The sequence below is a fragment of the Neovison vison genome, chromosome 1 (assembly GCF_020171115.1).
Source record: "Neovison vison isolate M4711 chromosome 1, ASM_NN_V1, whole genome shotgun sequence".
Lineage (NCBI taxonomy): Eukaryota > Metazoa > Chordata > Mammalia > Carnivora > Mustelidae > Neogale > Neogale vison.
This window is the reverse complement of record NC_058091.1, coordinates 24,138,994-24,164,972: the sequence shown is the minus strand read 5'-3', so window position 1 is coordinate 24,164,972 and position 25,979 is coordinate 24,138,994. Positions and strand designations below refer to the sequence as shown.

At 38.0% G+C, this 25,979-nt stretch overlaps 1 protein-coding gene across 1 annotated transcript in view; it reads right to left on the bottom strand.

The window, feature by feature from the left end:
• Nucleotides 1-1,207: 1,207 nt before the first annotated feature.
• Nucleotides 1,208-25,979, bottom strand: part of SEC63 (SEC63 homolog, protein translocation regulator) — a 71,021-nt gene continuing 46,249 nt past the window's right edge. Inside the window, exons 16-21 of the mRNA XM_044244579.1 lie at nt 25,607-25,780; nt 21,141-21,299; nt 16,889-16,990; nt 13,387-13,485; nt 3,327-3,431; nt 1,208-2,291 (exon numbers count right to left, since the gene is read on the bottom strand). Coding sequence (XP_044100514.1) covers nt 2,148-2,291; nt 3,327-3,431; nt 13,387-13,485; nt 16,889-16,990; nt 21,141-21,299; nt 25,607-25,780 — 783 coding nt within the window. The 3' untranslated portion in view covers nt 1,208-2,147. The remainder of the gene's footprint in view (nt 2,292-3,326; nt 3,432-13,386; nt 13,486-16,888; nt 16,991-21,140; nt 21,300-25,606; nt 25,781-25,979) is intronic.

Sequence of the window (25,979 nt, the reverse complement as noted above, 5' to 3'; positions counted from 1 at the left end):
GAATTTCCATTAGATTAAATGCAAACCAGGTTGGTTATCAAATCTTGATCAAAAAAAGAAGGGATATGGAGTTCAGAGATTTGCTGGAGAGACGGGAGCCATAAACTGAAGGCTCAGTTCTTTCACTATTGCAGTGTGGAAAGAGTTTTTTTTTTAACCTAAAGTACTAATTAGAGGATAATGTACTTCTGTGGTTGGGAAGTACATATGTATCACCCAAAGGGAAAGGAAACCAGACTGGTGGGATCTTCTAAGGTCAAGGTGATGCTGGTTTTTTCTAAGTACTGTGCTGAGTGACTAGGTTGCGAAATCACCCTTTGGAGTCTTGAACACAGAAAGCCAGCTGTTTGGAAGAATAAAACCTCAGACAAAATAGCCACTAGAATGGAACTATTTTTCTGGAGTATTATCTTTCAGGAAAACCAGAACGTGCACACCTTACGCATTGTTCGCTCACAATTCCCAGCACCCGCTTTCGCTTGTTGCTACAGGATGGCCTCCCGTCTGGCCGGACACTGCGGCTCCCCAGAAACACTGACTCAACAAGTGAACCCACCCTCTACTTGTAAAATGAAACAAACATTCAGTGGCACTACTGCCTAAAAAGGAAGGGTCTCGCTAAACACCTTTAAAAACAAAACAAAATAAAACAAAACAAAACAAAAACAAGTGATGGAATTTCCAGTGAAGAAACTGCTTTGAGAATACTGTAGAAATTGTATCCTAAAACCATTCATGTTTTTGGTAGTTTTCAAATTTTATTTCCAACTACTGCAGTAACAAAATACCAGTGATAATTCTGCATGGAATGTGGCAACCTTTTAAATCAATAAGGTCACAAATTAGTATTCCAACAGCACTTTGGCCTACGGAGATTTTGATAGGGGAGGATTATTACAATCAGTCCTGTAATATCTGTAATATTACAGACATATGCTTCTTCAGTGTCTAGTGATAAAAATATTCATCTTACCTCAATGTTTCATCATGTATACATTTCTACTCTTTATAAGCACTTATCCTTCTGGACTGCAATGGGTAAGGGGGAAATCACTCCCACACGTGGGTTTCTCTATACCATACAGAAATAGCGATCACTTCTGCAGTAATGTACATTATTAAATTTTTAGTTGAAAATTAAAGAGTGAATTATCCTATTATATCCTTTCCCTGGAAGTAAAAAGACACACACCATTACAAACGTAAAATGAGTCAAACTTCTATTTTATTGACAGGAGTCCAAAATGAATACAAAAAGATGCCTCCTTTGCATGTTATGTTTTTTTTTTTTTTTTCCTTAAAAGGCTTCTGAGTCAGGTAGATTAAAAGCTAAGAATGTATTTCAGCTTTTATAGTGAACCTTTTAAAAAAGGTTTAATAAATGAGTCACCAACATCAGAGAACATATGGTCCCACAATCGTTTTTAGACCTATAGCTTATAAAAAGAATTAGATCCTGCACTGATCTGCTAAAATAGAGGCTTAAAAATGTTTTAAGCCATTAAAAGCCATGTTTATTAATCTGTCTGATAACTCTGGGCAATTAAGAAAAGGAAAATCCCCAATGTAGCCCTCTATATTATGTGGAATGTGACACAATGCCAACTTATGACCAAGACAGGTAAAAATAAAAAGTTTAAAGCTATGAATGGAGCTGTTATAAATAGTCTTGTATCACTGCAAAATGTCAATAAATGAATGACAGAGCTTATCAAAAGATTAAAACTTGAGCAGATGTTACTTAAAATATTTGTGTGGTGTTTATCACAGTTTAATGTTTGCTGAAAACTAAAGCTAAACAAAGAAAAACTGCTCACTTATAGACTGGTTTTCATGTACCTTTACTTTTACTGGGACCATAAATTGATCAGATAATACATAGCCCACACTCTGGACAGTTATAACAAAGGGTTTATTATCGTTTGCCGATGAAATAAATGCACCATCCCATACCTGAAAGGCTTTAACAAGCCTGAAGCGTTTTTCAGACTGTACCAAGGCTTCCCCAAGGCCTAGTTATATTATGCACCCATTTCTAGTAAAGAACTAATACCTCCCTCAACATCAGTCCTGCACTGTTTCTGGTTTATTATACACTTCCGAAACAGCAAAGGGTTGCAAATACTGTGGTCCATTCAGAGCATGGCTTAGTCATCATCTTCCTCCTCCTCTTCCTCCTCCTCAAAGCTATCTTCAAAGCCCTCGCTGTCCTCTTGGTCTTCATCCCCCTCTATTGTTGTATCCCACTGCGGGTGATTTTCTGGTACAGGTTTAGCCTCATGAACTTCCAACTACAAAGAAGAATTAAATGCAGACATCAGAAATTTGGGGAAATATCTGATAAAGAAAAGGTTTTCTTTGACCACAGCAATTATAAAGAAATAGACCATAAATGGTTGTTAACTCCAAATTTAACATACTTATTTAAAATAGATATTCGTCCCAGAAATAAAAAGGTAATCTACTAACATACGAATATAGTCAAATTTCTAATATGGTTTGACATTTTAATTCTATAGAAGCTATACTATTAATTCTGTACAATGAAAGATTAATTGTGATTCTTGAGCAAGAACACTAAGTTATGTCTTAATGCATCTGGTGTCTTAGTAAGTCTGCTAAGAGAAGAAAAACTCAAGTGTGACTTTCAAAAAGGTATTTTCCAGCCTCCATACTCAAAGTAAAATTCTATAAGCAATGGAAAGAAATACAGTACCCTTGCGGGGAAACACAGGCCTGCCTCTACCAGCTCCCTTTACTTTGGGACTCCAGTGCACCACACAATAATACTCCAACACAGTGTTTACACAACAGAAGGTCTTTTATGGTTTCAAGTGAAACTGGTAAACACTGACAGGAACGTGCTTCACATAATACTTAAACAAAGTGTATAAGATGATTAAAAACAAACTAATCTCAGAAACTAATAAAACACTGCAACAGAATCTGTGGGAAAATATGTGTACTTTTCTAAAAAACAAACATACAAAAAAACCCAAAAACAAAAACCAGAACCCAGTTGATGAGGCCCTGTAAAGTCACAGCATACTAGGGGATATCAGGAGTATCAATTAAGTAATCTATATTTAATATTCTAAATAAGTCTAATAATTTATACTCAAGGTTCTAAAGCATCATGTTCCTTTAACCCAACAAGTTTAGTTTATTATTTAAAGAGCAGACCACTGAGTGTATCATATACAAAGTATGAGAGGACATATTTTTCCCTCTATTATTCTACATTTCAGATCCAGAAATGCTTTCCTAGTATATTAAGCATGCATTCAAATAGGCAACCATATTTATTGAAGAGTCCCTATTCTTACCTTCAAGGGTTTAATCTGATCCAAACCCATATAGGAGTCTGATCTCAGAAACACTGTATACTGATAATTTCCAGGCTTGCCTGGTGCAGGAAACTTCAGTTCTACCTAGAAGAAAAAAAACAGCACTTAAAATCCGTATTTTGAGAAATGGAAGAAAGAACATCATCTAGGTCTTTTATTATATTCTTTAATAATAAACTAGTAAATGTGTTTCCCTGAGTTCTATGAGACATTCTAGCAAATTATCAGACTCAAGGAGGGGGTCACGGAAACCCTAATTCACAGCCAGCTGGTCGGAAGTACAGACAACTTGAGACTGGCAACTGGCATTCTGAAGCACGTGATGAGGGGTTGGGGGGTGGAGTCTTAAGGAACTGAGCCCTTACCCTGTGGGATCTGATGCTAACTCCAGATATATAGTGCCAGCATTGAGCTAAGATGCAGGACACTCAGCTGGTGTGAGAGACAACTGCTTGGTATGGGGAAAAACCCACACACCTGGTGTCAAAAGTGTTGTGTGACAGGAGTGTGAGTAAATGAGAAACACACAGAAGTGAGTTGTTCCTTTACAAATGCCCAGTGCTGGAAACAACCACATGATTTCACTCATATGTGGAATCTAAAAACAAATGAATAAACAAACAAAAAACAGAATCTGATCTATAAATACAGAGAAGAAACTGATGGTTGACAGAGGGAATACTGGGGGGGGATGAGGGGATGAGCGAAATGGGTGAAGGGGAGTGGGAGAAACAGGCTTCCAGTTATGGAATTAGTAAGTCATGTAACCAAAAGGTACAGCATAGAAAACAGAGTCAATAATATTGTAATAGCACTGTATGGTGACAGACAGTAGCAATAGCTATACTAATTATGAACATAGTATAATAAATAGAGAAGCTGAATCACTGTTATATACCTGAAATTAATGTAACATTGTATGTCAACTATACTCAAATGAAAGAAATTTTTTAAAAATGTGCCTTAAAATGTCAAGAAGATACTTATCTCCTTTTAAATCATAAGCTTCATACACAAAGAGTTACAAACTCTTAAAAATTTCAATTCCAGGGAAAGAAGATGACAGGGAAGTAGGAGAAGACTAGGCTTACAATATCCCATGAACACAACTAGATACCATCATCTAATCATTCTAAATAGCGCAGCAATCAAACAGCTAAGGGCTGTTAAGAGAGAGAGAGAGAGAGAGAAGAGGCCATGTCAAAGATTAGGTAGGAAGTGTAGAGAGACAGTCTGGAAGAGAAATGGATCATGGCCACTGTAGTAGGGAGGGAGTGGCAGTTGGAGGGAAGGGCATGAGACAACCTAGCACACAGGGGAGTGCATGGGGGGAAAAGGAATTCCCACAGCAATGGGCTTAGAAAGCAAGAGAGCCCAAATTTCGTGAATTCTTGCAACCAGCAGGGCTTAAAGCCTGGAGCTTTATTTGTTCTTTTTATAAAAATTTTTATTTATTGATTTGATAGAGAGAGAGAGCACAAGCAGGGGGAGCAACAGGGAGAGGGGAAGCAGGCTCCTGCTGAGCAGAAAGCAAGATGTGGGGCTCAATCCCAGGACTCTGGGATCACGAACTGAGCCGAAGGCAGACAGTTAACTGACTGAGCCATCCAGGCGCCCCAAGCCTGGAGTTTTAATGGTCAGCATGCTTGGTTATGGGAGAGCTCAGAGGGCACTGGGGCTGCTCTCAGAGAAAAGGCAGGGCAAACGGTCCATGGACATACAGCATGGAAACAGCGACCTGAAAAGCGCATAGGGCACACAGTGGGGAGGGTATTCGCTCATCTCAGAGGGCACCACAGAGAACCCCCTCTGGGGCCATTACCCCCACCTCACCCCTCAGCACAAGAAAGGGCCACCTGCAGGAAGCAGTGATGGGCTGATACTCACTGCCTAACTTGCTTACACCAAGTCCCCCAACACCTGTACTCCAGTGGAACCACCCCTCCCAGTCACACTTGCCCCAGTCCCAGCACAGTGGGCCCCAAGTTTGACAGGGCCTCAGTTCCCACAGTGGTGGCAATAGGACTTTCACAAGCAGACCAGAACACACCTAGTTAAAACTTGCCACATTCAGGCCAGGGAGCAAACATTGCCCACCAAGAGGCAAAGGGACCCTCTGCAGACAACTGGCCTGAAAAATATAAAGCAGCCGAACACAAAAGCAAAGCCCACACAGCACACACTGGAGACACCAGGCCCTAGGGAACAAGGGACACTACACTGTAGAGCACTACAGGTCTTCCTCTAAGTAAAGCCATTATTCTCAAGAACAGGAGACATAGATGACTTTCCTACACAGAGAAACAGGCACAGAGACACAGACAAAATGAGAAAACAGAGGAATCTCTCCTAAAAGAAAGAAAAGGATGAGGCCATGGCAGAAGATCTAAGCAAAACAGATGTAAGGAACATGCCTGGTAGAGAACCTAAAGCAATGATCATAAGGATACTCACTGGGCTTAAGCGAATAGTGGAAGACATCAGTGAGACCATTAACACAGAGATAAGGAATAACATAGCAGAGATAAGGAGCTCAATAAAAAAATTAGACACACTTGATGGAATGAATGGCAGGGTGGAAGCAGCAGAGGAACAAATTAATGACCCGAAGACTAAAGAAAACAATAAACAGATCAATGAAACAAAGAGCTGGTCCTTAAAAAACAAACAAACAATAAAACTGATAAACCTCTACCCAATTGTCAAGAAAGAAAAAAGACCCAAATACATAAAATTGTAAATGAAGAAGGAGAAATTAACAACCACCACCACAAAAATACAATTATAAGAGATTATTATGAAAAACTATGTACCAACAAATTGGACAACCTAGAAAAAATGGGTGAATTCCTACAGCCATACAGCCCACCAAAACTAAACCAGGAAGAAATAGGAAAACTTGAACAGAATGACAACCAGCAAAGAAATTGAAAAATAGAAAAGGACAGGAAACTTCCAAATTCATTCTAGGACAGCATTACCCTCCTACTAAAACCAAATGAAAATAAGACAAAAAAAGAGAACAGCCAATACTTCTAATGAAAACAAGCAAAAATCCTCAATAAAATACTAGCAAAATGAATCCAACAATACACTAAAAAATCATTCACCATGAAGAAGTGGGATTTTTTCCTTGGGTTGCAAGGTTGGTTCAATATTCTCAAGCCAATGTGATACATCACATTAATAAGAGAAAGGATAAAAGTCATAGGATCATTCCAATAGACACAGAAATAGTATCTGACAAAGTAAAACATCCATTCATGATTAAAAACCCTCAACAAGGGGCACCAGAGTGGCTTAGTCAGTTAAATGTCTGACTCTTGATCTCAGTTCAGGGTCATGAGTTCAAGCCCTGCATTGGGCTCTGTGCTGGGTGGGGAGCCTACTTAAAAACAAAACAACACAAAACCAAAAAAACCCTCAATAAAGTAGGTATGAGGAACATACCTCAACATAATAAAGGCCAACCATATATGCAAAACCCCAATGCTAGCACCACCCTCAATGGAGTAAAACTGAGAGCCTTGCTCCTAATGTGAAGAAGACAAGGACGTCTACTCTCATCACTTTTATTCAACATAGTACCATAAGTCCTAGCTACAGCAATCAGTCAACAGAAAGAAATAAAAAGCATCCAAATTGGTAAGAAAGAATTCTTTCAGTATATGCCGATGACATCATACTATACATAGAAAACCCAAAAGACTCCATCAAAAAACTGCTAGAACTGATAAAGTTGCAGGCTACAAAATCAATGTATAGATATCTGCTGCATTTCTATATACCAAAAATGAAGCAGCAGAAAGAGAAATTAATGAATCAATCCCATTTACAACTGTATCAAAAGCAGTAGAATACCCAGGAATAAATCTAACCAAGGATGTTTATTCCTATACTCTGAAAACTATAAAACACTGATGAAAGAAACTGAAGACACAAAGAAATGGAAAGACATTCTAGGCTCCTGGATTGGAAGAACAAATATTGTTACAATGTCTATACTACCTAAAGCAATCTACACATTCAATGCAATCCCTACCAAAATAACAACAGCATTTTTCCAGAACCAGAACAAAGAATCCTAAAATTTATATGGAACCACAAAGACCCTGAATAGCCAAAGTAATATTGAAAAAGAAAAGCAAAGCTGGAGGCATCAAAATTCCAGAGTTCAAGTTATATTACAAAGCTGAAGTGATCAAAACAGTATGGCACTGGCACAAAACAGACACAAAGATCAATGGAACAGAACAGGAAAATCTCTAAATTAAACCCACAATTATATGGTCAATTCATCTTCAACAAAGCAGGAAAGAGTATCTGGTGGGAAAAAGTCTCTTCAACAAATGGTTTTGGACAGCAACGTGGCCAAGAACCTGGACCACTTTCTTACCCTACATATAAAAATAAATTCAAATGGATTAAAGACCTAAATGTGATACTTGAAACCACAAGAATCCTAGAAGAGAAGACAGGCAGTATCTTCTTTGACATTGGCCATAGCAACTCTTTTCTAGATAGGTCTCCTGAGTCAAGGAAAACAAAAGCAAAAATAAACTATTGGGACATCATCACAATAAAAAAGCTTCTGTATAGTAAACAATCAACAAAAACCTACGGAATGGGAGAAAATAGTTGCAAATGATTTAGCTGATAAAGAGTTAGTAACCAGTGGGGCACTTGGATGGTTCAACTGATTAAGTGTCCAACTCTTGATTTTGGCTCAGGTCATGATCTCAGGGTCATGGGACGGAGCTCTGTGTCAGGCTCCTCACTCAGTCAGCAGTCTGCTTCTCTCCCTTCTCCCTCTGCTCCTCCTCCTGCTCTCTCTCCCTCTTCTCTCAAATAAGTAAATCTTTAAAAAGGGGAGGGGAAGACTAGTATGCAAATATATAAAGAACTTATAAAACTCAATACACAAAAAACAAGTATTCCAATTAAAATGGACAAAAGAGAAGGTTCCATGTGCACTTGAGAGGAATGAGTATTCTGTTGTTTTAGGGGTGAATGTTCTGTATCTATCTATGAGGTCCATCTGGTCCAATGTGTCATTCAATGTTCTTGTTTCTTTATTGATTTTCTGCTTCGATGATCTATTACTGAGAGGTGTGTTAAGATCTCCTACTATTAATGTATTCATATCAATATGACTCTTTATCTTGATTAATAGTTTTCTTATGTAATTGGCTGCTCCCATAATAGGGGCATAGATATTTATAATTGTTAGTTTTTCTTGGTGGGTAGTCCCTTTAAGAATTATGTAGTGTCCTTCTGTATCTCTGACTACTAAAGTTTAAAATCTAATTTATCTGGGGCGCCTGGGTGGCTCAGTGGGTTAAGCCGCTGCCTTCGGCTCAGGTCATGATCCCAGGGTCCTGGGATCAAGCCCCGCATCGGACTCTCTGCTCAGCCGGGAGCCTGCTTCCTTCTCTCTCTCTCTCTGCCTGCTTGTGATCTCTCTCTATCAAATAAATTAAAAAAAAAAATCTAAAATCTAATTTATCTGATATGAGAATTGCTACCCTGGCCTTCTTTTGAGGCCCACTGGCATAAAAGATGCTTCTCCATCTCTTCACTTTCAGTCTGGGTGTATCCTTGGGTTCGAAATGGGTCTCTTGTAGACAACATATGGATGGGTCCTGTCGTTTTACCCAATATGCAATCCTGTGTCATTTTATGGGCGCATTTAGGCCATTCACATTGAGAGTGATTATTGATAGATATGTTTTTATTGACATTGTGTTACCTTTGAAGTCTTTCTTTCTGTAGATTGTCTCCATATTTCTGTTCAATGATATTCTTAGGATTTTTTCTCTTTTATAGAACCCCCCCTTAATATTTCCTGCAGTGTCAGCTTGGTGGTTGCATACTCTTTTAAGCCTTGCCAGTCTTGGAAGCTCTTTATCTCTCCATCCATTTTGAATGTCAGTCTTGCTGGATAAAGTATTCTTGGCTGCATGTTCTTCTCATTTAGTGCCCTGAATATATCTTGCCAGCCCTTTCTGGCTTGCCAGGTTTCTGTGGACAGATCTGACGTTATTCTGATGGGCTTTCCTCTGTATGTAAGGAGCTTCTTTGTCCTTGCCGCCTTCAAGAGAGCCTGTCTACAATTATGATTCCTCATTTTTACTATCAGGTAAAGTCTCGAGGACTTTCAAGATTCTATAATCTTGGGGGGAGACCGTTCTGCCTCTAGTACATGAACACTGGTTCCATTCGCGAGATTGGGAAAATTTTCATGGAGAATTTGTTCCACTATATCTTCTAGACTTCTTTCTTTCTCCTCCCCTTCAGGGATTCCAATAATTCTGACATTGGAATGTTTCATGGTGTCATTTATTTCCCTAATTCTGTTTTCGTGGCTTCTAAGCTATTTGTTCCAGGCTTCCTCCTGATCCTTTCTCTCTGTTTGTCCTCCAGATCACTAATTCTATCTTCTGTTCAGTTACCCTAGCTTTTAGAGGATTTAGATTAGATTGGAACTCATTGAGAACATTGTGAACATCATCCCTGGCGGCTTTAAGTTCTGCCCTAATCAATTCCATTTTGTCATCCATGGCTTTCTTCAACCTAGCTATTGCCTGGATAATTGTTAGCCTGAATTCCCTTTCTGACATATTGTCTATGTCGATAGCCATTAGCTCTGTTGCAGAAGGCCCAGTCTCTGAATTTTTCTTCTGTTGGGCATTCCTCCTCCTAGTCATTTTGGTGAGAGATGGCTGAACGGATGTAGCTGGATGTGTCGACCGTGGTGCAGTAATGAACATTGCTTCAAAAAAGCCATACACATGGCCAACAGACATAGGAACAGATGCTCAACATGACTTATCGGGACACACTGGTCAAAACTACAATGAGATATCACCTCACACCTGTGAGAATGGCTAAAATCAAAAACATAAGAAACAACTGGTATTGTGAAGGATATGAAGAAAACAGAACCCTCTTGCACTGTTGGTGGGCTACAAATGGATGCAGCCACTGTGAAAAACACCACTGAGGTTCTTCAAAAGTTAAAAACATAAGCACCCTACAATCTAGCAATCATATTACTGGGTATTTACCCCAAAAGTACAAAAACACTAATTCAGGGGCACCTGGGTGGCTAGTCAGTTGAGCACCTGACTTGGTTTTGGCTCAGGTCATGGTCTCAGGGTCATGGAACAAGCCCCATGTTGGGCTCTGTGATCAGCAGAGAGTCTGCCTGGGATTCTCTCTCCCTCTCCCTATGCCCCTCCCCTTGCTTGCTCTCTCTCTCTCTGTAAAATAAATAAATCTTAAAAAAAACAAAATAACAAAATAAAACAAAACCCACTAACTCAAGGAGATATATGCACCCCTGTATTTACAGCAGCATTTACAATAGCCAAATTATGGAAGCAGACCAAACATCCACCAACTGATGAATGGATTAAGATGGGGTATACACATACATACAATGCACTATGACTCAGCCACAAAAAAAGAATGAAATCTTGCCATTTGCAATGACATGGATAGAGCTAGAGCGTAGAATGCTAACTGAAATAAGTCAGTCAGAGAGAGATATAACACCATAAGACTTCACTCATATGTGAAATTTAAGAAGCAAAATAAAGGAGCAAAGGGAGTAAAAAAGAGAGAAAGACAAACCAGGAAACAGACTCTCACTACAGAGAACCAACGGTTATCAGAGAGGAGGTGGGCAGGGAATGGGTGAAAAGGTGATGGGGATTAAGAAGTGCACTTGTGATGAGCACCAGGTGATTAAAATAAAAACTTAAGGAAAAAATTTCATTTCCACTCATACAAAGGAAGAATAAATTATTAAGATGGCATTTGGATGTTCTGGTGATCTGTCTCCAATCTCCAAAATCCAGATTTTGTAGGCAAGGTTATATATTTAAAAAACCAACTAGGAAAAATGAACTTAAAAATTCATGGAATATTATTTTTTAACATTAATCTCACAATTTGACTTTCTAAATATACCACAAAACCCAGAAATCGTAAAAGAAAAAATTACTAAATCACACTACCAAAAAAACCCAAATAAATAATGTTTGTACTTTTGCTTGGTAAAGACAACTGCAATAGTAAAACAAACTAGGGAGAAGTATTTGCAACAACTATCACAAAGGGATGTAACACTTAAAACAATTCCCCAAACCAGTTAAAGAGCAATAACGCAACAAAAATGAATGGTCAAAAACAGACATAAAAATAAGTACAATTCAAATACACTGGAAGACGTTCAGTTTCACTCCTGAGATACAAAATTTATACTGAGTATAAGTAGCATAGTAAAAAAGTGATTAAGGCAAGAATCATCAATGTATATTAAAATGAGCAGATAAAAGACTAGTAGAGAATATTAACATAGTGCCCAAGTATCACCTGAAAGATCAGAGGAAAAAAATACCTTTTATAGTAGAGAAAAGCCTTAATTAAATGTCTAACCATTGTATCACCAGTGTGGGGCAAAATGATATAATGTGCCCCATAAGAAGGCTATATCACTTATGTAGTATTTTTGCCAAAAATATTTAAGATGAATACAGTCATGAGTAACCAATGAGACAAGTTAAACGGATGGATATTCTACAAAATATTTTGCCTGGACTCCTCAAAAATTTTGATGGCATGAAAAATTTAATAACAAAACACCAAGAGTTCTAGAATAAAGAAGACTGACAACCAAATGCAATGCATGACCCTTGAACGGATCCTGAATTTTGAAAACAAAACAAAAACTATAACAGAAATTAGTGAAATAATTAAGGAAATCTGAATATGGACTGCACATTAGATAAATACCATATCAATGTTAAATTTCCTGAATATAGTAATTTTATTGGACTTACATAGGAGATGGCCTTTGTTTTTAGGAGATACATGTTTAAGTATTTAGGGTTACAATGTCATGATGTCTACAGGCACACATGAAGAGGAAGATATTAAACTATCTTAAATATAAGGCAAAATGTTAACTGATCAGTATAGATGAAGGATATGGGAGTTCACAATAGTATGCTTGCAACATTTCTATAGGTTTGAAACTTTTTAAAATAAAAGATCAGAGAGAAAAAGGTAAGGTGTATGCTATTTTGTATGCAATATTGGAGAAAATACATATGTGTATTTCCTTGTAATTTATATACAGTATTATATGAACAATACACAAAAATTTTGTTTAACATCATTGGCCTCCAGGAAGGAAAATGGGTGACTGAGAGGGATGTTTCAATGGATGCACTTTTGTGTATCTTATGAAATATTAACTAGATGAATTTATTATCTGCTCAAAAATAGGTAAAACTTAAATTTTAAAAATAGTAATAAAACTGCTCTATCCAAGAAATATCCTTTAAGTTAACACTAACTCTAAGTGTCAAATAAACAAACAACTTCATACATTTACTACTTGGTTATAAAAGGGGAAAAATATTTTTGGATTAAAAATCAATACCACAGAACTATCTTGAAATTCTAAAAAACCTTGCTCTTTCTAGAGAAGCAGCATGAAACAATCAAGAAAAACAAGATAAACAGATAAAACATACTCATCACAATGAGACAGTAGTGATGATATTAACAATGAATAAAGCCACATAATCAAAAATTCCATTCTAAAAATCTAATTACCAGTTCTTAAATTTGTTTTTAAGACCAAAGATATTTATCTTAGCACTAATCCAATGAGGATAAAAATCATAAATTTTTGTAAAATACAATTAAGTTCTGAACAGGAGAACAAAAGGCGTATATTCTCAGACACTAACAGTGAAAACTCCCAAAAATAAGTTGAAAACAAGTTTTGAACACTGATCAAGTTGCCTACCTTTAACAACACTGTATAAATTTCTAATCGGCTACTCCCAAAAGACACCGGCTACTCCCAAAAGACACTAGAGAACAGTTATAAAATGTGCCTTAACAAATAAAATACAATAAGCCAAATATGATAAGCTGACTTCTAAGAAAGACTTTATGAAGAAGCATGATGTTGAGATGCCATATGTTTGTAAAAACTGAAATAATGTTGTTGGATAATTACCTCTTCTGTATCTTTTAGTGTACACACATGATATGGCATAGATATTAACGTCTGTTCCTTCCTATCTGCAATATAAAGCCACCACCATTCTTGTTTTTCCTGCAAAGAAAAAAAAAGTTTATGTTATCAGAAAGAACTAGAGAAATAACTGTTCTGCCTCATCTCCTCTTAGACCTATTGTTCTGGTTTTATCACTGCAGTATTTCCAGCACAGATACAGTGCCTGGTACAAAATAAATATTTAATATTTACTGAATGAATAATCATTCTTAACCATTTGTAGATCTGCTGTCCAAAAGAATTCTGCATGTAATTTGGGGGTTTCAAATGGCCCCTTAAAAAGCCCTAATGATGGCCCTCTGTATTAAGCCCTATATTAGCCTTAAATGACACAAGACAGCCTAAAAAATAAAACATTATGAACCACACTACAATATCATCTAGCAAATAATCTTGGTAATCTTACCTAGTAAGAAGCAAAAGCCAGAAAGTAGGAGTGGAAGGGACTTGGGCAACCAAGTCAGAAATCATTAAAATATATCACTCATAATAGAGCATCTCAGATTTAAAAGTCTATCTATACTCTTCACTGCACATGATTTTAATAAGTACAGCATTTTTAGTAGAACCTCATAAAAGATTAGGAATAGAAAAAGAGGTTAGTAAAGAAACTGCCACAGAAGTCCACACAGTCTGGAAGCATCAAGCTTCAATGTGCTCAGTGAGTACTGCTACACGGGGCACATCGGTAACTGTTTAGTCATCTCTTGGTATCCGCTGCTTAAGAATTGGTCAGGGAAGACAGCTTTCTAAAATGGCTTAAAGAAAATGTTTTAGAGCTAAAGAATAAACAAACTATATTCTATTGTAAATACTCAACCAAAACAACACTAGATAGTTCTAAATTTTCAACTATCCAAAATAAAGTAAAAAAAATAACTCTTTACTGAAAACAGAACCATAGGGAAAATGTCTTTTTAAGCCAAAATCACTCGCACTTTCTATTTTATTTTATCCACAAGACATTAAAATTTGATTACCTTTCTAAGAATGCTACACTAAGGTCAACTAAAAACTCTTGTAAACTTCAAAGCACTACAACAACATTAATAAGCAGAATAAGTAAGTCAGAAGTACATGTTTAACTTCTGCTTAACCCGAGGGGGACTACCACAATAGATATATGTGTATATAGTGTGTTTGTCTCCATGTGTTGCACACACAAAGTTGCACACACATGGACTCAAAGCAGGCCAGAGTCTGAGTCACAAGTACTCAACTCGGTCACAGTAACATGAACACAATGAGTGTGACTGTGCTCCAATAAAACATCATTCATAAAACAGGCAGGGAGGCTGACTTGTCTGCAGGCTGTTGTTTAGCCAATGCCTGTTTCAAAGCCACACAGACCTGGACTATTTCACTTCGCTAAATGCCACTTTTCTTCTCTGTTAAATGATGAGTGCCTAACTCGGGATGTGTTATGAGGATGAACTGAGATAATACAAGCAATGTTAGAATGTCTAGAACACTGATCATGATTAATAATCATGGGGGCGCCTTCATGGGGGCGCCTGGGCAGCTCAGTCCTTAAGCCTCTGCCTTTGGCTCAGGTCATGATCCCAGGGTCCTGGGATGGAGCCCCACATCATCCTGTTGTGGGCTCCCTGCTCAGCCTGGAGCCTGGTTCTCTGCCCCTCCCACGGCTTGTGTGCACAAGCCCGCTCTGTCAATTAAATAAAAAAATCTTCTAAAAAAATGATAATCATGATTAGTAATGAAATGAGGTAGAACCTCAATCATTTTAGTTCTGACATTTCATTGTCTGAAATCTCATTACCAGAACGTATATGTAATATAAGCAGCACTCAAGAATGAGCAATTCTTCTTTACCTCTTCACTAAGAGAATGTCTTTCCCTCTGATCTCCCAGGTTACTTGATTAAAATGAGATTCATTCAAGAATATTTATTAAGAAGCTAGTGAATATCAATCCAGGGCATTGTACTTATGCACAGACTCTTTGATGCACGTAGTAAAAGTGGAAAATACATTGTAGCATGAGTTATTTGCACCTTCGATGAAACAGTTTTTCTGCTGGGTGAGATTCCTTGCCATTGAATGAGTTTCAGTAACATGTAAGTCAATTATAATCCTAAAACTTAAAGCAATTTAAGTGGGTAGTGAGGCTGTTAGGGCAGTCTGGTAGGTACATGGAAGGTAGACAGGTAGATGTTAGGAAAATCCTAAATAAATTTTATCTGATAAATGGTACTTTAAGATGTTTACAGTGCAGTTGTAGCTTAAATTAGAAAAAGGCATTTTCAAGGCTAAATGTTCTAAGGCAGTGAATGAACGTTTTGCTTATTAACTAAGCACAGTCTAAAATGAACTGTCTGTTATAAGGGTACAAATTATGCAGCTTATAACATCCCATGGCACTTTTAAAGCCAATCAATGAGTGGAATTCACTCGCTTGACTTCGGGAGCCTTGGGGTTGGCAGGCTACTACTGCAATGGGCAAAATGCCTTTAACAGATGGGCTAAAGCTCAGGACACGCCAGAAGATCAGCAAGCGCGTTAATGTGGAATCCTGGGCTGACTTCTTTCCAAGTCAAAACAACAGTCTGTGCAGAGCCATTCATTTATTATTAGGAAAGCCAAATTACTTGGGAATTTTGCCTTCGGCAGCCCCCAGCAACTCTGGATTGACATTCTAAAGCAGAAAGCAGATTTATACATGAAATCACCTGCCAAACATGAGTGCTGAGCAGAAGGTTCTATGGCAAAGCTGTGAAGCAGTCTGTGGCACAGCTTCCCTGAACTAAGAGACAACCAGTTCTTGACCTCTGGCCATAGACAAAACCGTGGCAAAAGCAAAACCTCAAGCAATTCCCAAATATACTGGAAAGACAAAAAACTCAACATCCACAGTTGAGCAGGCCAAAAGCACAAACCAAATAAGGACAAGAGAACAAAGAGCACTGATCAATCTGTCCTAAGCTTGGGGCTCAGCCACTTTCAACTCTTACCACACTTAGCTGGTCCCACAGCCATTGGCTATTCCCATGGACTGGGGCAATTACGAGGGCCAGAGCAACTATAATGGCTCCAACTATAATGGTTTTCCTACCCAAAACTTGATAGGCGTGAGGGATTCACAAAACCCATGTAGTCCTACGATGAGGACGAAATACACACTTGTCGGAAAGACTGCCTGAACTGCTAAGGAGAAATCATCAGCACAACCTCCAGTCATCCAGGCACAGAAAAGACAGAAGCCCAGGCAACTGCAGAAGTACTTACAGAGTTAACAATCCCCCCATTAAACAACACGTTCACTAAATGTGATTCGCACTGAAAGGTATCCTTCAAAATGTGGCCTTTCAAGAATGGATCATCTTTAGCACATGTGAGCCAGTATACACCACAGAGGGATAACAAGCAACTGAAAAATACCTGAAGAGAAAGTAAATGGAGTAAGGAAAACATGAATAACTCACCTCAGGAAAGTAAAGACTATAAACAGGATGTGTTATCTTTGATTTGGTCTCCAGGAGAGCTCTCTCCTTTCGCTGTATACTTTGTTGTAATTCTTGCCACTCCTAGTCAAGTAAAAATCAAACACTTGAAATCAAGATTGTTTTCAATTATTCTCACCGAAGAGTTTCCACCCTTCTTCCAGCTATTATTCCTGACAATGCTAACTACCACCAAGTTCAGTCCCACAGACCTGATCATTTCCCTGCTCAAAACTGTTACACCGTATCATTTCATAAGTCAAATCTAAGCCCTTTAGCATGAACTACACGGTCATGATCTGACCTGGGCCAATCTCTTCAGTCTCCTGTCACTGCCTGTCTCTTTGCACTTTCTATTTTTTTTTTTATTATCATCATCATTATTATTTATTTTGCACTTTCTATTCTTGTCACTTCAAACTACCTTGAATTCTCACCAAGCTGTTTCACTCCTCCTAAACCACGTTTGGATTTTTGTTTTCTCTTTCTCTAACCTGGCAAATTCCTACTATTATTTCTTCAGGAGCTGCTAAAACCTAAACCAGGAGCTCCTGAATACCAGAAATTTCCCTCAACTGAGTTGATCATTCCTTCCTTTGTGCTATCACTGTACCTTGCACAAACTGTGCATAATCTCTTTTGTACCCTAATGTTTACTTACATGTCTGCCTTCCGCACTAGCCTACTATCATTCAAGGGCAGAAACTGTTTTACATTTGGCTTGCATTCCTCTCTCATCAAACACAGTGCTTGCCGTGTGACAGATAATGAATAACTGTTTGTATAATTATTTGACAACTGAATGAATGTATTTTTTGGTATCTAAAGAAACTAGTCTGTAACCTCTAATCCTAATACTATACTCAGAAAGGAGTATGTCAACTGTTTCTCAAAGCACGCCTGGAGAAATAATTCCCTTAATGGGCTTTAATTTCTTGGCAATCAATTTAATTCCCAAAGTACAAAAACAGTCAAGGGCCAGCAATTGCTAAAAAGTCATCCTTGTTTTCCCCCACCACTCCCAATGGCAAACTCCCCACCACATTACGGCATACCTCACTTAACTGTACTTTACACATCTGTGTGCTTCGCAAATATTGTGGTTTTCACAAGGTGAAGGTTTGTGGCAACCCTGTGTTGAGCAAGTCTATTGCTGCCATTTCTCCAACAGCACTCATTTGCTCACTTTGAGTCTCTATGTTACATTTTGGTAATTCTTGCAGTATTTTAAGCCTGTTTATTATATTTGCTATGGTAATCTGTGATCACTGATCTCTGATGTACTACAGTTACTGTCTGGGACAACACGAACCATGTTTACATAAGATGGCAAACTTGGTCAATAAATGCGGGGGTTCTGACTGCAACAACAATGGGTTGTTCCCCATCTCTCCCCCTTCTCCTTGGGCCTCCCTGAGACACAACAATAGTGAAATTAGGCCCATTAATAACCCTACAATAGCCTCTGAGTGTTCAAGTGAAAGGAAGAGCTGAGAGTCTCTCACTTTAAATCAAAAGCTAGAAATGATTAAGCTTCGTGAAGTGAAGAAGGCAAGTTGAAAGCCGAGATAGGCTGAAAGCTAGGCCTCTTGTGCCAAACAGTTAGCCAAGTTGTCAATGCACAGGAAAAATTCTTGAAGGGAAGCAAAAGTGCCTCTCCAGGGAAGACACGAGAGGTAAGAAAGAGAAACAACCTTAGTGCACGTATGGAGAAAGTTTTAGGGGTCTGGACAGATCAAACTAGCCACAGTTATTTCTTTAAGCCAAATTTCAATCTAAAGCAAGGACCTGTCCCTTCAACTCTATCAAGACTAAGAGAGGTGAGGAAGCTGCAGAAGAAAAATTTGCAGCTAGCAAATGTTGGTTCATGAGGTTTAAGGAAAGAAGGCGTCTCCGTAACAGGAAAGGGCAAGGCGAGGCAGCGAGCGTGGGTGCAGAAGGTGCAGCAAGCTCTGCACAGGATCCTGCTCGGAGGATCCAAGGTGGCTACACTACAGGACAGACTTTCAATACTGAAGAACAGCCTTATACAGGAAGAAGATCCCATCTAGGACTTTCAGAGCTAGAAAGAAATCAATGCCTGGCTTCAAAAGACAGGCTGACTCTCCTGTTAGGAGCTAATGCAGCCGGTGATGTTCAGTGAAGGCCACTACTCACCGACCTTTCTGAAAATCCTAAGGCCCTTAAGAAATATGCAGAATCTCCTCTGCAAGTGCTCTCTAAACGGAACAACCTAGCCTGAAGGACAGCACATTTGTCTACAACATGGTTTACTGAATATTTTAAGCCCACTGTTAAGATCAACTACTAAAAATTTCGAAGTATTATTGCTCATTGACAATGCACCTGGTCATCCTAGAGCTCTGACGGAGATACACGGTAAGATTAATGCTGTGTTCATGCCTGCTAACACAAATCCATTCCGCAGCAAATGGACCAAAGAATAACTACCACTTTCAGGTCTTACTAGTTAGAAATACTTTTTTTAAGGTGATAGCTGCCACACACAGTGAGTGACTCCTCTGGTGGATCTGGGCAAAGTACAATGAAAATCTCATTCAGCCTTTTACATGCCATCAAGAACATTTATGATTCATGGGAAGAGGTCAAAATATCAGTCTTCACAGGAGTTTGGAAGAAGCTGACTCCAACCCTCACAGATGACCTGGAGGGGTTCAAGACTCCAGTGGGGGAAGTAACTGCAGATGTGGTAGAAACAGCAAGAGGTCTGGAATTAGAGGTGGTGCCTGCAGAGGGGCCTGAACTGCTGCCATCTCATGAGAAAAGGTTGCTCTCATGAGGAGCTGCTTCTGATGGCTGAGCAAAGACAGTGGCTTCCTGAGATGGAATCTACTCCTGGTGCAGACGCTGTTAAGACTGCTGCAATGTCAACAAAAGATTCAGAATACGACAGAAACTTGGCTGATAAAGCAGCATCAGGATTTAAGAGGTCTGACTCCAATTCTGGAAGTTCTGTGGGTAAAATGCTATCCAACAGCATGTCATGCTACAGAGAAATCATTTGTAAAATAGTCAATGCAGCACACTTTATTGTCATCTTATTTAAAAAAAACTGCCCCAGTCACCCCAACCTTCAGCAAGCACCACTGAAGAGTTAGCAGCCATCAACACTTAGGCAAGAGTTTCCACCAGCAAAAAGTTTACAACTTGCGGAAAGCTCAGATGATGGTTAGCATTTTTTAACAATAAAGAATGCTTTAATTAAAGCATGTATGTTGTTAAGGCATGTATGTTAGACTACACTACAAAATAGTATAAACATAACTTTTATATCCAATAGGAAACCAAAAAATTCATTTGATTTGCTTTACTGCAATGTTGGTGTCATTGTGGTGGTCTGGAACTAAACCTGTAGTATCTCCAAGGCATGCCTGCAATTCCTTATACTTTTATCCTTTGTCCTTACTTTTTTATCATCTTTTTCGCCTCTACCTGTGCCTCCCAGGCTACTCAGGGAATCCCCTTTTCTCTCCTAGTCCACAAGGGTAACTTTTAGCCCAGTCAGAAAAAAACAGAATAACTCAAACAAAGGAATGGTTGATCAGTTTACAGATACTTTGCAGTAAGTCTCTAAGGACCCATTATTTGTCCACCAAACCCTCTTTTCTACAGCCCATCCAAATATCAGGTGCAACTTAATGCCACACCATGAGGTTTGTTGTTTTTTTTTTTCTATTCTCTCTATCCTCACAATCTTAATAAGTCCCTTAGAGACTCCTCCTTTCCTTAATGTCTTATATACCTCTTGAAACAAGGTGGCATTCTGTAAATTTTAGTCCTCTCCTTAACCAATCTCTTGACATTAGCGTCCACAATAATGTTTCTTTACTTTTAAACACTACCTGGAACTTTTGAAAGACTCTTCTAAGTAACTGCTTAGACCATAACCCACCTTTCCTAATTGATTTGCACTCAGCTCTAATGGTGAAAATTACTGTAAGACACAAAACTGACTTCATCTCAGATCTGCATCCTATACTAACAGCAATTTAAGATTTAAGAAAATTAAGAGAGCCAATCCTTGTTAGAAACTACTCTTCTTTATAATTCTGGCCACCATCCCACAAACACATTCTTGCAAAATAAGAGATTATAATAAAATATACTGGTATTGTTTAAGACAAACATACAAACAAGTACAAAAATGAAAAACAACAAAAAATGTAACTATCAGAGGTATATAATTCTAATTATTTAAACCTATAAGTCTTACTGCTTCATCATCTTTGTTCTGTTTTTCATCTTGCTCTCTATCAGAGTCTCTGTCACTACCATCATCTTTTTCACTTTGGGATTCTCTATTGGTTTCTTCTTCTTCAGAATCACTGCCTTTGTCAGAAACTTCTTCTTCGTCTTCCTTTACTGCAGCTTCCTGAAAGAAAAAAGCAACCACAGAAGTTCTGAATATCTCAGCGAATTCTGAGTCCCTGAAGCTAACTTAATGTCATTATAATTAAATTAGCTCAAGATTATAATTTCACTATTCATACAGAATTTTAAAGAATTATAAACACATGTATTTATAAATATGTGGCAATCAGACTAAAGACTTTAACATTTGGCTTGTCTATTGTTAGTTATTTTACTTATTTTTCATGTTTGTAAAATAAAAAATATTTTATCTTTAAAGCATAAAGTACACTACTACCACAATGGCAACATGGCTCATCTTTCAAAACATCAAATATATAATACATATATATTTTTTAATTAAATATTTATTCATTTCAGAGAGTGAACACGCACATGTGGCACAAGCAAGGGGGAGGGGCAAAGGTAAAGAGAATCTCAAGCAGAATCCCTGTTGAGCACGGAGCCTGAGGATACAGGGCTCCATCTCATGACCCTGAGATCACGATCTGAGCAGAAACAAGAGTCAGATACTCAACCAACTGAGCCACCCAGCCACCCCACTTATACAATGTATTTTATTTGAAATGAGGAAATGGAAAGCTCATAGAAAAGTACTGCTTTGAGAATTTAATATTATCTTCTATAGCTAATACAGCATAATGTAGTAAGGAAAGCCAATATCCCAAACAAAATATTTACTAATCCATTTCAAGAAGAAAAAAGAACAGCAAATTAAATACAAAAAAACCTCAAAGTAAATAAAGCAGACCTGAAATGAATTTAAGAGAAGGCAGATACGCAAAGGGAAATCTAAACAAAACCAAAAGTTGGTTCTTTGAAAAGATTAATAAAACTGAGAGAAGACTTATTAGGCAAGACTGATCAAAGGAAAAAGAGAATATAATAATATGAATAAAAGAGACATTACTACAGATCCAAAAGAAATTACAAAGAGAGGACATTATCAATTACTCTGTCAATAAACTTGATAACTTAGAAGAAATGGACAAATTCCTTGGGAAGTATAATTTACTAAAATTGATATAAGGAAAAAAAGTAGAATTTGTTAAAGAAATGGACTCTTAGGGGTGCCTAGGTGGCTCGGTCATTAAGTGTCTGCCTTCAGCTCAGGTCATGATCCCAGGGTCCTAGGATCAAGCCCCATACTGGGTTCCCTGCTTGGCGGGAAGCCTGCTTCTCCCTCTCCCTCTGCTACTCCTGCTTGTGTTCCCTCTCTCCCTGTCTCTCTGTCAAGTAGATGAATAAAATCTTTTTAAAAAGAAGAAGAAGAAAAAGAAGTATACTCTAAAACTAAAATCCCCGGGCACCTGGGTGGTTCAGTGGGTTAAGCTGCTGCCTTGGGCTCAGGTCATGATCTCAGGATTCTGGGATCAAGACCCACATTGGGCTCTTTGCTCAGCAGGGAGCCTGCTTCCCTTCCTCTCTCTCTGCCTGCCTCTCTGCCTACTTGTGATCTCTCTCTGTCAAATAAATAAATAAAATCTTTAAAAAAATAAATAAATAAAACTAAAATCCCTTTTTAAAAACTCTAAGCCCAGATGGCTTCTCTAGATAGTTCTTCCAAATATGAAACAAACCCAATCTTATACAGACTCTTCCAGGAAAAAGAGAAAGAAAGAATACTTCCTAACTTGTTTAATGAGGTAAGTATAAACCTGATACAAAACCTGGCAAGGGTATTTACAAGAAAGGAAAACAATATTCTCTCATAAAAATAGATGTAGGAAAAAAATAAAATAAATGTAGGAATCCTAAACAAATATAATGAAATCTAGATAAATATGAAAAAGGATGATACATTGTATTTGTTCCAGGAATGCAAGGACAGTTTAAAATTTCTAAATGTTTTAACATAATTTACTATATTACAGAAAGGAGAAAAATCGCACTATCACCTCAACAAATGGAGAGATGGCATTTAATAAAATTCAGTATTGCTCAAGATAAAAATTCTCAGCAAACCTGATAAAGACTATCTACAAAAACCCTGCAGCCAACATCACACTTAGTAGTTTGTTTCCTTTCTCCTGGAGATAAACAAGAAGACAAGGGTGACCACCGTCCTTACGCCTAACCAACATTACACTGAAAGTTTTAGCCAATACAGTAAGAAAGGAAGAAAAAGCAAGAAGATTAAAGAAAAAAGTAAAAATTAAAGAAAAAAGTAAAAAAAAAATTAAGAAAAAAGTAAAACTGTCTTTATTCCCAGACGGCATGACTGTGTACACAGAAAATCTAAAAGTACCTACTAATGGTCAGAATCACAGGCATACCCTGGATATATTCCAGGTTCGGTTCCAGACCACTGCAGTAGAGAGATTATCGCAATAAAGTCAAAATGACTTTTCTTGTTTCCTACTACATATAAAAGTTATATTCACACTATACTATAGTATGTTAAGTATGCAAACAGTATTCTAAAAAAAGTAATTAAAAAATCTTTACTGCTAAAAAATGCTAACCATCATATGAGCTTCCAGTGAGCTGTGATCTCTGATCACAGGTCACCATAGCAAATACAATAATACAAAGTTTGAAATTATTGAGAGAATTACCAAAATGTGACAGAAACACAAAGTGAGCAAATGTTGCTGGAAAAATGATGCTGACAGATTTGCTCAATACAGGGTTGCCATGAACCTTCAATATGTAAAAAATGCAGTATCTGCCAAGTGCAAGAAACTGACGCACAATAAAACAAGGTACACCCATATTGTCAGTTCAAGACTCCTTGATACAAGGTCAATATTTAGAAGACAACTGTAACTTTATGCATCAGCAATGAACACTGAAGAATGGGTTTCTTTTAATGTTTTTTGCAACAGCACCAGAAAGTATCAAATACAAAAGTGTAAATCTTATGAAAGAAGTGTCATACCTCTGTCACTGGGAATTACAAAACACTGCTGAGAAAAAATTAAGGAAGATCCAAGTTAATAAAGATAAAGCATGATTATGAATAAAAAGACTCAATACTGAGGGCACCTTGGTGGCTCAGTCGATTAAGCATCTGCCTTGGGTTCAGGTCATGACCTGAGGATTGTAGGATAGAGCCCCATATTGGGCTCCCTGCTCAGCAGAGAGCTTGCTTGCTTCTCCCTCTCCCACTCCCTCTGCTTGTGCTCACTTGCTCTCTCTCTCAAATAAATAAATAAAATATTAAAATCGTTGATAGGCAGAAATGTCAACAGGACTCAAAAGCACTAACCATAAAATCAATGAAAGACTTCCTTAAAATTAAGTACCATCAAAAGCTTCCATTAAGAGGGTAAAAAGGGACTCATATCCAGAATATATAAAGGAATCCTATAAATCCATAAGACAACCCAATAGATAAAGAGGATATTCAAATGACTGGTTAAGTGTATGAAAAGATGCTCAATATCATTAGTTACCAGGTAAATAAAAACCACACACAGAGATACCACTACAGATCCCACTGTAGTGGTTATAATAAAAAAAAATGATAAAACCAAGCACTAGTGAGGATACAGAACAAATGAACTCATGTTTTGCTGGTAGGAATATAGAATAGCACAACTTTGGAAAACAGGCTCTTTCAGTGTGCTACCACACATTTACTTTATGACCCAGCTATTCCACCGCTAGGTACATACCCAAGACAATGAAATGTCCACAAAACAGCATGTACATGAAGCACAGCATTTTTATTCAGTAACAGGCAAAATCTAGAAACAACCCAAATGTCCACAAGCTACAGAACAGATAGAAAAACTAGTGTAGGGGTGCCTGGGTGGCTCAGTGGGTTAAAGCCTCTGCCTTCAGCTCAGGTCATGATCCCAGGGTTCTGGGATCAAGCCCCGCATTGGGCTCTCTGCTGAGCAGGGAGCCTGCTTCCCCCCTCTCTCTGCCTGTCTCTCTGCCTACTTGTGATCTCTGTCAAATAAATAAAATCTTAAAAAAGAAAAGAAAAACCAGTATATTCAGAAGATGGAGTATCACATACACACAAAGAATGGATAGCTTCTACACAAAACACACATGAGTGTCACGGACATAATGCTGAATGAAAGCAAGACAAACATATTTCCACTTAAATGAAGTTTAAGAATAAGCGAAAGTAATCTATGGTAATAACAGCCAGAACGGAGAGGTATGGAGGTAGATGGAAGGGTCACTGACTGAGAAGGGACACCAGTGAGCTTTCTAGGGTGCTAAGGTTTTCTGTCTTAATCTGGGTATCACAGGTACATACATATGTAAAATTTGAGGAGCTAAATACATAGAATTTGAACATTTTAGTGTATGACTCAAAGACAATGATGATAACAGTAATAAACTTACACTCCCAACAACTCCATTTGCCTGTTTTTGTTTCTGTTGCTTCGACTGTGGTAAGGACACCGGTGTAGGTTTTTTTTTTAACGGTTTCTTTTTTTTTGATTTAGCAGTTTTCTTGGGTCCTTTGCTCTTCTGTTGCCATCCTCCTTTTGTCCTGTTCTTATTAGTATCACCCTGCTATAAATCACAACACACATACACACTCAGAAGTTACAGCAATAGTTTCATTTGGGAGTCAGAGTAATTTTTAGATAAAAATGGCTAAACTAAATGCTTTCACAAACTGAATAACTCTCCCACAATAAAAATCAATCAGAGAACCTAACAAAAGACTTCCTTCACCAGGAAAGAAAGAAAACTTGAAAAATCAAGTTTT